The sequence below is a fragment of the Pristiophorus japonicus genome, chromosome 10 (assembly GCF_044704955.1).
Source record: "Pristiophorus japonicus isolate sPriJap1 chromosome 10, sPriJap1.hap1, whole genome shotgun sequence".
NCBI classification, from domain to species: Eukaryota; Metazoa; Chordata; class Chondrichthyes; family Pristiophoridae; genus Pristiophorus; species Pristiophorus japonicus.
This window is the reverse complement of record NC_091986.1, coordinates 96,546,688-96,562,335: the sequence shown is the minus strand read 5'-3', so window position 1 is coordinate 96,562,335 and position 15,648 is coordinate 96,546,688. Positions and strand designations below refer to the sequence as shown.

The 15,648-nt window shown below is 44.8% G+C and overlaps 1 protein-coding gene across 1 annotated transcript in view; it reads right to left on the bottom strand.

Moving 5' to 3' along the window:
• The window catches only part of LOC139274773 (short transient receptor potential channel 6-like), a 277,996-nt gene that overhangs the window by 36,346 nt on the left and 226,002 nt on the right, over positions 1-15,648 (bottom strand). The window contains exon 9 of the mRNA XM_070891460.1: positions 8,478-8,681. Within this exon, the coding sequence (XP_070747561.1) occupies positions 8,478-8,681 (204 nt within the window). The remainder of the gene's footprint in view (positions 1-8,477; positions 8,682-15,648) is intronic.

Below are 15,648 nucleotides of genomic sequence, written 5' to 3'. Positions count from 1 at the left end.
CAGTGGGAGGCATTCAAAGGAGAGATACAAAGGGTTCAGAGCAAGTATGTTCCCTTAAAGAAAAAGGGTGGGACTAACAAATCTAGAGGTCCCTAGATGTCAAGGGGCATACAGGGTAGGATAAAGAAAAAAGGTAGTCTTATGACAGATACTGAGGGCTCAATACTCCAGAACCCCAAGAGGAGTATAGAAAATGCAGGGGTGAAATTAAAAAGAAAATTAAGAAAGCAAAGAGAGGGCCGCAAACATTTTGGCAAGTAAAATCAAGGAAAACCCAAAGATAGTTTATAAATACATTAACAACAAGAGGATAACTAAAGAAAGAGTAGAACCTATTAGAGACTATAAAAGTAGTCTGTATATGGAGGCAGGAGACGTGGGTATGATTCTTCACAAATACATTGCATCTATTTTCACAAAAGAGAGAGCGATGCAGGCATTGCAATCACTGAGGAGTGTGAAATATTAGATGAAATAAATATAGTGAGAGAGGAAGTATTAAAGGATTTAGCAGTCTTGAAAGTGGATAAATCCCCAGGCCCGGATAAAATGTATTGCAGGCTGTTAAGAGAAACAAAAGAGGAAATAACAGAGGCTCTGACCATTATTTTCCAATATTGTCTGGCTACAGTTGTGGTGCCGGAGGACTGAGGGACTGCTAATGTTGTACCTTTGTTTAACAGGGGAGAAAAGGATAGATCGAGTGATTACAGGCCAGTCAGCATAACCTCGGTGGTGGGAAAATTATTGGAAAAAACTCTGAGGAACAGGATAAATCTTCATTTAGAACGACACGGATTAATCAAGGACAGTTAGCTTAGATTTGTTAAGGGAAGGCCATGTCTGACTAACTTGATTAAATGACTTGAGGAGGTAACAAGGAGGGTGTATGAGCGTAGTGCGTTTGATGTAGAGTATATGGATTTTAGCAAGGCTTTTGATAAGGTCACACATGACAGACTGGTCATGAAAGTAAAAGCCCATGGAATCCAAGTCAAAGTGGCAAGTTGGATCCAAAATAGGCTCAAAGACAGGAAGTAAAGGGTAATGGTTGATGGGTGTTTTTGTGACTAGATGGCTGTTTCCAGTGGGGTTCCGCAGGGCTCAGCACTAGGTCCCTTGCTTTTTGTGGTCTATATCAATAATTTGGACTTGAATGTAAGGGATATGATTAACAAGTTTGCAGATGATACAAAGATTGACTGTGTGATTGATAATGAAGAAAGCTGTAGACTGCAGGAAGATATCAATGAACTAGTCATGTGGGCAGAACAGTGGCAAATATAATTCAATCCTGAGAAGTGCGAGGAATTGCATTTGGGGAGGGCTACCAATGCAAGGGAATATATATTAAATGGTAGAGGAATAAAGGGACCTTGTAGTGCATGTCCACAGATCCCTGAAGATAACAGGCTGAGTAGAAATTTAATACAATCACAATCATTAAGGAGGTGGTAATCAGTAAGATAATGGAACTAAAGGCAGATAAATCCCCTGGACCTGATGGCTTGCATCCTAGGCTCTTAAAAGAAGTAGCAGCAGGGATTGTGGATGCATTGGTTGTAAATTACCAAAATTCCCTGGATTCTGGGGAGGTCCCAGCAGATTGGAAAACTGCAAATGTAACGCCCCTATTTAAAAAAGGTGGCAGACAAAAAGCAGGAAACTATAGACCAGTTAGCCTAACATCTGCAGTTGGGAAAATGTTGGTGTCCATTATTAAAGAAGCAGTAGCAAGACATTTGGAAAAGCAAAATTCCGTCAGGCAGAGTCAGCATGGATTTGTGAAGGGGAAATCATGTTTGACAAATTTGCTGGAGTTCTTTGAGGATGTAACGAACAGGGTGGATAAAGGGGAACCAGTGGATGTGGTGTATATGGACTTCCAGAAGATATTTGACAAGGTGCCACATAAACAGTTACTACAAAAGATAAAAATTCACGGGGTTGGGGGTAATATATTAGCATGATAGTGGATTGGCTAACTAATAGAGAACAGAGAGTCAGGATAAATGGTTAATTCTCTGGTTGGCAACCAGTAACTAGTGGGGTGTGGCAGGGATCAGTGCTGGGACCCCAACTATTTACAATCTATGTTAACGACTTGGAAGAAGGGACTGAGTGTAACGTAGCCAAGTTTGCTGATGATACAAAGATGGGAGGAAAAGCAATGTGTGAGGAGGACACAAAAATCTGAAAAAGGACATAGACAGGCTGAGTGAGTGGGCAAACATTTGGCAGATGGAGTATAATGTTGGAAAATGTGAGGTTATGCACTTTGGCAGAAAAAAATCCAAGAGCAAGTTATTATTTAAATGGAGAAAGATTGCAAAGTGCTGCAGTACAGCAGGACCTGGGGGTACTTGTGCATAAAACATAAAAGGATAGTATGCAGTTACAGCAAATGATCAGGAAGGCCAATGGTATCTTGGCCTTTATTGCAAAGGGGATGGAGTATAAAAGCAGGGAAGTCTTACTACAGCTATATAAGGTATTGGTGAGGCCACACCTGGAATACTGCGTGCAGTTTTGGTTTACATATTTACGAAAGGATATATTTGCTTTGGAGGCAGTTCAGAGAAGGTTCACTAGGTTGATTCCGGAGATGAGGGGGTTGACTTATGAGGAAAGGTTGAGTAGGTTGGGTTTCTACTCATTGGAATTTAGAAGAATGAGAGGTGATCTTATCGAAATGTATAAGATTATGAGGGGACTTGACAAGGTGGATGCAGAGAGTATGTTTCCACTGATGGGGTAGACTAGAACTAGAGGGCACGATCTTAGAATAAGGGGCCACCCATTTAAGATAGCGATGAGGAGAAATTTCTTCTCTCAGAGGGTTGTAAATCTGTGGAATTTGCTGCCTCAGAGAGCTGTGGAAGCTGGGACATTGAATAAATTTAAGACAGAAATAGACAGTTTCTTAAACGATAAGGGGATACGGGGTTATGGAGAGCGGGCGGGGAAGTGGAGCTGATTCCATGATCAGATCAGCCATGATCTTATTGAATGGCGGAGCCAGCTTGGCCTACTCCTGTTCCTATTTCTTATGTTCTTATGTTCTTATAATGTGGTTAAGAAGGCATACGGAATACTTGCCTTTATTAGCCGAGGCATAGAATACATGATGGTTATGCTTGAACTGTATAAAACACTAGTTAGGCCACAGCTAGATTACTGCGTGCAGTTCTGGTTACCACATTACAGGAAAGAAGTGATTGCACTAGAGAGGATACAGAGGAGATTTACGAGGATGTTGCCTGGACTGGAGAATTTTAGCTATGAGGAAAGATTGGATAGGCTGGGTTTGTTTTCTTTGGAACAGAGGAAGCTGAGGGGAGACCTTATTGAGGTGTATAAAATTATGAGGAGCCGAGATAGGGTGGATAGAAGGGATCTATTTCCCTTAGTATAGGGTTCACCAACCAGGGGGCATAGATTTAAAGTAATTGGTAGGATGTTTAGAGGGGATTCGAGGGGGCATCTTTTCACCCAGAGGGTGGTGGGGCTCTGGAACTCATTGCCTGAAAGGGTAGTAAAGACAGAAACCCTCACCACATTTAAAAAATACTTGGATATGCACTTGAAGTGCCGTAACCTACAAGGCTATGGACCAAGAGCTGAAAAGTGGGATTAGGCTGGATAGCTCTTTGTCGGCTGGCACGGACACGATGGGCTGAAATGGCCTCCTTCTGTGCTGTCAATATCTATGATTCTATGATTCTATGATTGTAGGTGTCATGCATCTCACACTACTGTATATAACTGTATCTTACCATGCTATACATGACTGTAACTAGATATGACCTGTAACCACAAGCATACTTTACCACCAGGGGTGCACTTGCAGGAGACACTGCATACCTGTTCCACACAGGTATATAAAGGCAGGTCTCAGGCAAGTGTGGCACTCGAGAGCTGTGAAATAAAGGTGCAGGTCCAGAGTGACCTTGACTTCAGCATGTGCCTCGTGTAAGTCTGTACTGCAGGGTCAGGACTTTACAGTAGGAATGGTTTATGATGCTGGTTTGAGGTGGTGCTAACCTGGCGCATCATGTGGCAGCCATGGTGTGCAGCGTCAAGTAAAGTAAATGTGGCCATGTTGAGGCCATCCCTGGCAACCTGGGCAGCAATGTGGTCAGGTGCTGATGCCCTCTGTCCTGTGCAGCATCAGGTGATTGCGGAGAAGTTTGTTGCTGTTGTTGGTGCTGCTGGTGTGCCTGGTGCAGCTGGTGATGGGGCTGATCATGGTGGGATTCTGAGGACCAAGGTGAGACAGTTTCAAGGGCATCCATGCTGACTGAATAAATGGCAGAGGAAGTAGAGATGACAGAAGCAATCTGTAAATGGTGAGAGAGGTAATGAGGTCAGACTGGATGGAGACTTGTGTAAAGACTTGCCATATTCTGAATCTGTAGTGTTAATGCAGTTTAGATACGCTAGTGCCTAAGGGAACATTTATCAATCAGCTGGAAGCTTTGATGACATTTGAAACTGTCAACTCATCAGCTGAAACACTGGCAAGTCACCTCCTGCCTCAGCTTCATAGACGAGGTCCAAGGCACAGTGGGAAACTGGTGGGCGACCTGTCAAATTCAAAAAACTGGAAAAAAAAAGTCATGTTAAGTGGTGGTAAATAAGCCACTAATTATTTCAATTGCCTCTCTCGCCGCTGCGTGTTGGGTCTGCTTGGCGCTGGCAGACCCGACATTTGGTAAAGATGCATGGCAGCGGGTTGACAGCAGTGTCCCAACCCGCTGTCAAAAAAAAACACTTTCCCATCCGACCTGCCACCAATCACGCCCACTGACCCTCTGAAAAATTCTGCCCTTAATTTGGTTTCTCGCTCCACAGATGCTGCCTGACCTGCTGAGTATTTCCAGCATTTGCTGTTTTTAGTTCAGATTTGCAGCATCTGCAGTATTTGCTTTTGTATTAAGGAACATTGATATATGTCCAAGCTGAGAAGGTATGTGGCTTAGAAGGGAACTTGGTGGTGATGATGTTCCTATGACTCCTCTGGTTCTTCTCGGTAGTCGAGGTTATAGGAGTGGAAGGTGTAGTCAAAGTAACCTTGGTCAGTTCCCGCAGGATAGATTGTACAAAGTGCACCGATGGTCAAGAGGGTGGAAATTGAGTGCAATGGCATTGACACTATTCAAGAGAAGTCCTCTGTCCTGGATGGAGTTGAGCTTCTTAAGTATTGTCACGGCTGCATCCATCCTGGTAAGTGGAGAGTATTCCACAACACTTCTGACTTGAGCCTTGTAGATGGTAGGGAAACTTTATCAGGTCAGGAGGTGAGCTACTTGTCTTAGAGTACCAAGCCTCTGCCCTTCACTTGTAGCCATAGTGTAAATATGACTGATCCAGTTAAATGTCTGGTCAATGGTGACCGCTAGGTTGTTGATGGTGAGGGACTTGGCAATGGTAGTGCCATTGTCAGGAATAGGTGGATTTTTTCTTGTTTGATGCAGTCATTATCTGGTATTGATGTGGCCCAATTGTTACTTGCCAATGGTCAGCTACTGTCCTGTAGATTAGTGTGGGCTGCATCATTATCAGAGGAGTTATGAAAGGAGATGAACAATGAGGAATTGTTAATAAACAACCCCATTCCTGATTTTATGATGAAAGGAGTCTTTGGTGAAGCAGTTGAAGGTGGTTGCATCAGGGATGGTTCCAAAACAAATTCCTGACACAATCTCCTTGAGTTGCAATTTTTGGCCTACGTCAATCATGGTCATCTTCCATTGTATTAGGTATGACTCCAGTTACTGGAGGGATTTTCCTCTTAACCTCCATTAACTTCAGTTTTGGTAGAGCTATTTTCTGCTGTACTCAGTCTTGATGTTGAGGGCAGCCACTCTCACCTCTCTTCTGGCATTCAGCTCTTGCATCCGTGTCTGGATCAAGTTTTGTCAGAACCCAAGCTGAGTGTCAGTGAGCAGGTCATTGGAGAGTAGCTAAATCGTAGTGTGAAAGCCATACAGGAATATGTTGGCTAGATGAGCAGTTAGCTCTGATGCATAGATCTTCAGAACTATATCTGGGATGTTTTCAGGACCTTTGGCCATTGCTATGTCCAGTGCACTCAGCTGTTTCTTAATGTCATGTGGAATGAACCAATTTGACTGGCCACTGGCATCTATAATGGTGGACACTTCAGGAGGAAACTGTGTAGAATCATCCACTTGGCACTTTTGATTGAAGGCGCTTCTAAATTTCAGTCTCGTCTCTTGCACGTGTGCTGGAATCCACCATGGTTAAGGAAAGGAATGTTCATCAAGCCTCCTCCTCCTGTTGGTGCTTGAATATCCATCATCATTTTCGAATGTATAGAGCTTTGCTCTGATCTGTTACCTGTGGAACTACTTACCCTCTTTTGGTTCTTAGACCTGTGATGTTAAGATTAGGCTTCACTTGATTGGTGCCTCATTCTAAGATTGCTCTGGTGCTGCTTCAGAAATGCCCTTTTATATTCCCCATTGAATCAGGGTTAGTCTCCTGGCTTGATGGAGATGGAAGGCTGATGGATTTGCCAGGCCATGAGGCAGATTGTGGTGGTGTACAGATCTGCTGCTGCTAATAGTCCACAGAGCCTCAGGGTACTCAGGCCTAGAAATTTGGTGTTGCCCTGTTTAGGGGTGGTAAGATTCGGGAGATGCAAGATTTGCGCTAGGTGCAGAAGTGTCGCCCCTCTCGATAAATTCGGGTTACTGCCCCCCCGAAGGAAGTGGAGCGCAGAGGGAAATGCAGCACAATGCTCCACTTCCTTCCTGGGGCGCTAACGGGTGGACGCCTCAGCAGCGCTACGCATTTGGCCGCGTAGCACTGCCGCATCCGAGGGGCTCTTTCCTCAATTAAAGGAAAGGGTCCACGCTGCCGACTCTGCAAAAGAAGGCGGCACCTACCTGGACCACTGGGGAGCAGGGATGCCACGTGATCAGACCGGCACTCAAGCAAAGCCCACGAAGAAACCGAATCCGGAGCGGCAACGAAAAGGTGAGTTATTTTTTATGCACTCAGCCACCTCCCATTTAATTTTCACCCTGGTAGCGGCCAGTCATCCGATACATGTCCCCTGAAGCTGCCGCTGTTATTGCCCGGCGCAGCTGCAGGGGGGAAAGCCAATTTTGGTGCCGGAGCGCTAATGAAATGATGCCCATGGTGATAATGTGACAATCTCTGGGCGCAGGTGATTGGTGCACAATGCCATAGCACCACCACTAAACTCCCGCCGAAATTAGTGGGAGTTGTTAACAGCACCTTGCACGATCGCCCCCCGGGAGCGCTAACAGGAGGCGCCAAGTAGCCCAATTTCTCCACCAAATGCTTGTCCCTATAATGAGGCAAGCCTTCATTTAGTAATGTGGCATGACTGAAGTGCTGAATGGGACAGCCTAGGACAGATATAGAAAACAGAGGGGAAAAAATTGGGCTGCTTTGTGCCTCCCATTAGTGCTCCCAAAGGCTTTCGTCGAGGGAAATTGACATTCGTCCCCTACAGCTGTGCCGGCTGATAACAGTTACAGCTTCAGGGATGCGTATCGGATGGCCGGCCGCTACCGGGGTGAAAATTAACGGGGAGGTGGCCAAGTGCATAAAAAAAACCTCACCTTTTCGTTACCGTTCCTGACATAGTTCCTTTGTGAGGTTGTGGGCGCGATCGCTCAGCCCGGCACTTTGCTTGAGTGCTGGGCTGTTCGCGCGGCACCCCCGCTTCCTGGTGGTCCAGGTGAGTGCCTTATTCTTTTGCAGAATCAGTAGCATGAGCCCTTCCCTTTAATTGAGAGAAGAGCCCCTTGGACATGGAAGTGCTCCACAGCCATGTGTAGCGCTGCTGAGGCATCCACCCCGTTACCACCCTAGGAAGGAAGTGGAGCGCTTAAATGCTTTGGTGCTCCACTTCCTTCTGGGGGACGGTAACCCAAATTTAACGAGAGGGGCGAGACTTCTGCACCTGGTGCTAAGTCTCGTACCTCCCAAGTATTACCATCCCCCTCAAACGGGGCGATACCCAATTTCTAGGCTTTTGTCTTCGCAAGGTTCCTGTGGTGGTCACTCTTACCAATGCTATCACGGACAGACTTGTCTGTGACAGGTAGGTTGGTGAGGATGAGATCAAGCAGGTTACTTCCTCATGTTGGTACCCTCACCTTCTGACACAAGCCCAGTCCGGCATTTATGTAAAAGCACTCTGCTGCGAAAAGTTCCTCCCCAGCTCATGATTAAGTTCACAATATTTCCATTTCATTACGTATTTACGTATTTAATTTTAATATATTATTGGCTGTAACAGTCTCACATTGTGTTCAGTATTTGGAACTATTTCATATTTAGTTTTGTTTATTGTTTTACATGTATACATGGAATGATTCCCATGTATTCCCGACTTCACTTTTATTTTGTGCATTTTATTCAAAAAATCTTTACAAAAAAAGATCCACCGAGTGAATTAATTATTAAAACTTTACCTTTTCCATTTCTGCATTTTCCTGATACTGTCCTCTTCTACACCTTAACAGGCTGGTTAGCAATTTTTTAATTCTCAGGAGGAGATAGAAAAAGGACTTTGGGGTCGGCACCAAGTTAAATGGCACTGCAAGTGTCCGTCCTTCTTCAAAATAGGAAATCCATAGTTTGGCTCTGGCAAACTTCCATTCCACATCAGCATCATTCTACAAAATCAGGAAAATATGAGGTTTATAATAAAGGAATAGAAAAGCACTAGCATCTAATTGTGTGACAGTATCCAGGTGTGTCTCATAGGCAATTTAAATGCAGAGACCTGAGTTTGCACCAAGAAATTTGCACTGACCAATTAGCATTTTTGTATAGTTTCCAGCCCAGAAAAATGGGCTTTAATATTGCTATTAAGTCATTTCCTTTTAAAGTATAACATTAGCAGTAACGATTACAGTCTACTGTAACATCCAAAGTTACCATGACTGGAGTCTAAAGATATATCAAAAGCAATATCTGAAGTTAGTAATAGTAATACCTATACTTATATTCACAGTAACAGTAAATCTCTTGTGGTGTTACTCATGGCATGTCCTCTGGCCCTCTAACTTCTGTGTATCTTGATGCTGTCTCTCTAACCTTTAAGCTCGTCACTCTGACCCCTTTTCTTATCTCTGCTTCTTTGTAAGTTGATCTCTCACAATCCTACAATGCCTCTATCTGCCCTAAATCTTTTGTCATCAGATTTGTTCACCCATCTCTGCCAATGTATTTTGTCTGTCATCTTGCTCTTTCTTTCTCCTGACCTTTTTCTCAAAATATCTCCATTTCCTTAACGTTTCTGGCACTTGTTTCAGGAAGCCTTGACATTTTGTTGGGTACCTCTTTCTATTGCTCAAATAGCTGAAATTAAGTACTGACAATGAAGCTGGGACATGGCCATTAGGGCAAAAAATTCCATTTTGTTTGGGACCGATCTGATAAAGCCTGTTTTGGTCTACCACCCAACACAAATTTCTAGCCCATGATATTTTCAAACCATTAGTTGCGCAATGATCTGTCCTGAGTACCTTTGAGCAATCTGTGCTGAATTAACTCATCGCAAATGGAGCTGCATCAAACTTCAACGTCCAAAATGAAAGAAGAGAGCATCAGATAAGGTTCCTGCTCTTCACTGCTTTCCACCATCCTTGCTGGATGTGTATTTGTGCAGCTACTGGGTTTAAACCAGGACTGGCCTTGGCTGTAGCTATTCCAGCACTCAATGTCAAGGCTCACACATGAATAAATGCTGTTAGGTGGGGTCTCTGCAGGCTATTAGTGCCCATGGAATTGTACCCATCAAGGAGTTAGCTCCGTTAGGAATGGAAGCAATGGGGAAAAAGAGCAAGAAAAAAATACTTTTTCCATAGTAATTCCTGGTGATCATTTTCTAATTATTTCTTAATAAAATTGTAATATTTACATGATCAATGTGTATTTCTTCACATTCCAATGACATGCAATGTACTGATACTGGTTGCTGCCACTGCAAAAAAGACATGCTGGAAAGTGAATAAAATCACTACCAAAGTGAAACGTTATAAAATAGATTAACTTACCAACAACATCTTGGGCTCAATTTTCCCCAGTTATCTGCCCCGTCTTTTTAGCACGCACCGCTTTTTTTGACGTAAATTAAAATATCCAAGTTTCCCCAAAGTTTCTGCGCCAGAGTAACTCAGTTGCTTACGATGTTTTTAGGCTAGGATTTTTTTGCGTCATAGGGGGCATAACCTGATGACTGCGCCAGTTTTTCACATTTAAGCAAGTTTGGCCAATTTACATTTTTCCTAGGACGGCGTATGTGACCACTACCAAAAAACCTCTGGGAACTTAAGAAAAACCAGCGAACATCAAAAAATTGGCACAGAAAGGTGCCATTGTTTTTAGGCAAAGTTTTGGAGGGAGTCAAGAAGACAAAAAATATGCATCATGAAGCTTAATTTTTTTCAAACTCAAAAGGGATAAAATGGCAGTCTAATGCAATTCTTTGATTTTGGATTTTTTTCACAGTACCACGCCACCACCGAAAGTCTCTTCACCGGGTTCGAGGGTCGGAGCGTCGGCCGGCAGAATCGCTCCCTCGTCCAGGGGCTCAGGGCTTGGCTTCAAAAGAAGCCCAGTGGGGGGGCAGGGTGGAAGCTGAACTGAAGGTATGAGAACCCTTATACTATACAGCAGCTTCAAAAGAAGCCCGGGGCGGGGGGAGGGGGTGGGTGTGGGGAGGCGTGGGGAGGGTTGGACACCGAGCGCCTGTGTCCAGACGAGGGAGCGATTCGGCCAGCCAACCCTTGAGCCTGGTGAGGAGACGTTCGGTCGGTGGTGGGGTAGTACTTTGAAAAATTGATTGATTGATTGATTGATTGAAAGATTGATTCAACGTCATCGCATGAGGAACCTCAGAGCACGTAGAATGTTGAGACCTTACCGACATCGGGTATATCGAGACAGGCATTCATACCTGCATCTGAATGATGCAGACTGTGTCAGAAGGCTGCATTTCCACAAAGAAGTTGTAACCGAGATCTGTGAGTTAGTAAAAGCAGACCTGCAACCTAGAAGCATCAGGAGGACTGCTTTGTCAGTTGAAGTGAAGGTTACAGCTGTACTTTCATTTTATGCATTTGGATCATTCCAGGCCACAACTGGGGATGTGTGCGCCATTTCTCAACATACAACACATATCTGCATTTGGCAGGTGACTGCTGCACTATATGCCCAGAGGAATGACTACATAAAGTTCCCCATGACTGCTCAGGCAATGCGTGACAAGGCTGTAGGCTACTACATGATTGCTGGCTTCCCAAAGGTACAGGGCTGTATTGATTGTGCCCACATTGCCTTGCCTTTGGAGGATTCTGAGATGTGCAGGAACAGAAAAGGTTTCCACTCCATTACTGTGCAGCTCGTGTGTGATGACATGCATGACATTATGTCAGTTGATGCGAGATACCCTGGGAGTACCCATGATGTGTTCATCCTACGCGAGAGCGCTATATCTGCCATGTTTCAGCAGAAGCCAGATGGGCAGAGCTGGCTGCTGGGAGACAAAGAATATAGCTTCGCCATCTGGCTCATGACACCCCTATGCGTAACCCGGACGGAAGCTGACCGGGAATACAACATGTCGCACGTTGCGATGCGCAGCATCAATGAGAGGACCATTGGCATCTTGAAACAGTGTGTCCGATGCCTGGACCATTCCGAAGGCTACTTGCTCTACTCTCCTGAGATTGTCGGTCAGTTCACTGCTGTGTGCTGCATGCTGCATAACTTAGCCATCATGAGGCAGCAGCAGCTGGTAATAGAGTGGCTGATGATGAGGAGCAAGAGGCAGATGACGAGGAAGCCATGCAACTACCTGAACCCGGAGCATGACGGCAGAAGAGGGTGGGCTGTCGTGCCGCTTTAACGATTGCTCGAGCCATGCGCCAGCAGCTCATCGGTGAACACTTTGCTGCCTGAAGTCTCAGCGGCAACTTTTCCAAATGGACCATGTTTACCATTTGGATCTGTTCCGTAATGTTGTGTTGTGTTAATGGAACAAATAATGGAAATGATTCTTCTTTAGTTCAAAAGGTTGTGTTAATAATGGAACAAATAATGGAAATGATTCAGTTATAATTTAAAATATATTTCATTCAGAAATTTAACACTTATTTGTTCTTAGCTTAACTTTAATAAAAATATTCTTGCATCAAACTTTAAAGTTTTCAGTTAAGATCATTTACAAACTTTAAGATCACTTATAAACTTTTAAACTTGTAAATTTACATAACTTACAAAAAATTATTAATTTGAGAATAGTTACAACAGTAACAGCAATAATAATAATAACAACAGCAGCAGCAGCAGCAGCAAAAAAAAGGCTGCACCCATCTCTCCTCCACCTTATTCTAAGACCGCCCACTGCGTTTGGTCTTGTTGACTCCACCCCTGACCGCAGGCGGTGGCGCAGAATTTCTCTGGTTGGTACCAAGTTTATTCTTTTGAGCATCGCAAATAATGTGCACTTCTTGAATGGGGCCATGGGCAGGCGACAATGTGAAATGCCCAGCTTGGGCCTCTTCAGAGGCTGGTCTGGAGATTGGAGTGGGAGTGGCAGTTGATTCTGTCAATGGCCACCTTATTTCAGCAGTTAACTCCGACATTCCCTCCCTCATGTGCCCTGACATTGTCTCAACTACCTGCAACATTCCCTCCCTCATGTTCGCCGACAGTGTATCAGCTACCTACGACATTCCCTCTCTCATGTTCACCAACAGTGTTCCCATTTCTAGTGAGAGTGTTGGTACTTCTCCCGACAGTCCCGATATCTTATCAATGCTCTCTGCACTCATTGCCATCATTTGAACCACATCAGTTACATACTGCACCTCAGGAGAGCACTGTTGAGCTCTCCTTGTTCGTCTCACCCTGGGTGTGGCTCGCTGCATCCCACTGGGACCGGCAACCTCGGACGGTGGGCCCTGGGTGTGCCTCGCTGCACGCTACTGGAATCCCCAGCCTCAGACTGTGAGAAATCATGGACTGTCCCAATACTCGTACCACTCCGGAAAATGCTTGGCACTCAATGTGCGGTACATGCAACTCCTCCAGAGTGAGTACAATAGCGGGGGATTCATCCATCACCTCCCACTGCCCCGCCCCTCCCCCTCAGCCTCACTCCCTGCTCTTGGTCTGGAGTGGGATTGAAAGATGTTCTCCTCTTCAGACTCGTCCACGTCTGAATCTTCTTCTGCATCAGCTTCAGCCTCATCAGGGTTGACCTCAAGTTCTGCAAAATATAACAGAACAGACAAATGGTTAGCAGCAGAGGAGGGTGCAGGGTGGGTGGCATGAGTAGGCTCACACAGCACAGGCAACAGGCTCATTTGAAGGACCACGATGAATGACAGCACATTGCATCAACTGAAATGTAGCTGACGGAGACATCCCCATGAACATGGCTAGCCCATGCAGTACTTAAGCACTATTTAAGCAGTACTTAGCAAAGCCAGACTGTGGAATTTGTAGGACTTACCCTCTCCCTCGAGTGTGGGCCCAATTTGTGCAGTGGTGGTTGCTTTTCTCCAGGCAGGACCCATCAAAACAGCGGCCCTGTCTTCCAAGCTGTCAGTGGGTGCAGATTTGCCGGGCCTCCTCCTCTTCGAGTTCTTTCCCTTTTGTTGTGTGCCACCTTCCTCTGCAAAGATGAAAATATAACTTTTTAGAGAGGGTATTTTTTTGCTGGGTGGGACATTCAGATGGTCACATTTATAATTGCAATTCCAGTGAATAAATGAAAATATTACTTACACCAACTACTTGACCAAGGTCCTGCCATTTCTTTTTGCACTGACCTCCAGACCTCGGGGTGGTCACCATTGCACAGTAATCTTCTGCAAGTTGGTTCCAGCATTTCTTCATTTCTTTTGGTGAAACTTTTATGTGACCTCTGCTGGTGTCCAGCTCGTGCCATCTGGCCTCAATTGCAGTAACTAGTGCCTCCACTTCATCTTGAGAGAAATTCTTGGTCCTTGAGCCGCATTGCATATTGTATTGCAGCTCTGATTTTTCCAATGAGAATTAAAGTTCTCACACACAACTGGCTCTTTAAAAATGGCCGAATGCAGACCGGGAGCTGTACTGGACATGCCTTTTTATGGGCCTCCACTCAGTCACCAGGGATGTGGGTGCCGTGGCTGCAGCCCAGCACCAAAACGGAGTTCCGGGCTGCACGATCGCGTCCTGGACTCCGTGACATTGGTGGAAAACCAACTGAGTGGTGAGTCGGGGAAAAAAAATGATGGTGCATGGTGAGCACACCTCCCTTTTAACGTTCACCCCACGAGCAAAGTATGGCCCGCTTCGCGACCTGCGAGACTGGCGTTGACATCGCCCGCGGCATCCTCGTGGGACGCTGCCCAATTTCCAGCGTGGGGTGGAAATGGGCCGCTGTGGGGTGAAAAGAGGTCGCTGTGCATGGCGATGACGTCATCGGCAGAGGCGCAACGGCCCAGGGCGCTACTGGATTCGTGCTTCCGCAAACTCCCGCGCAATTTTGTAGGAGCCTGTAGCACCCTGCCCCCACCCCCTGCCGGCACGAATGGGAGACACACAACGGGGGAATTTTGTCCCCTAGAAACTCACTGGTATTACTTTTTTTTAAAGTCAATTTTGTACTCTACTAACTGAGTCTAAAGGAAAATAATCAGCTGCCTTTCTACCTTTCTTCGGAACAGACTGCTTTACTACTAAATCTCTCTATCTCAAAGCTGTAAAGCTTCAGTGAATGAGGCTTTTCATTTTCCTGCAGAAGTTAGCTTATTACTCACTGAAAAAAACAAATCAATTAATTTAGAGATGTTTTTTGATAATTAAGCATTAAGTCATCAGATTCCGCAGGAAACTATGTGCTGCAAAGCTCTTTAAAATTAATGCGAGACCCTGTTTATCTACAAATGTTGTATACATGAAAGGATGTGGTAATTAGGGAACACTGCTACATTTGTAGGGTATACAAATACAGGTACATATTTTTTCATTACATCGCTGAGACAAAAACATAACAGCAGTTGCTCTTTATTGACTGAACTCAAACCCCCAAATCTCATTTTTATTTAGTCTCGATTCTATCTCCAACAGCCTCCCCCGGCCTTCCCGCCCCGCCTCAAAAAAAAGATTCACATCTAGTTGCTATTGGCTCTTAAACCCTTCTAAAGTAATAGAATTTGCTGATTTAGTGTCAAATAGTTGCAGGCAAATGTACTGACACAGAGAACTGTGTAATTCACTTGAACTTTACTCCTGCAGCTTCACTACATTGATTTGCACTAGCAATTGTTTTCTGGGACCTAAATAGATTTCCTGTCTGCATAAAGCACCATGCTGGGCTTTTTTTTGGCGGAGGGGTGGCGGGAATCAAAATAATATCCCCAAGTTAACTGATCTCAACTGAGGTGGAGTTGAACTTCTACGGTTGGTCTCAACACTCCTGAACTAGGGAGGAGGAAATTGGTCAGTGTTCCTTTAGCAGATTGCTATTTAACAACCTCTACTGGAAAGTGTGCTTCATACATATCTACCTGGAACACTAGCAAAAGTTGGTCAACAACTTCACAAAAGCTGACAAAACCCCAGGAAAACTAATGACTCAAA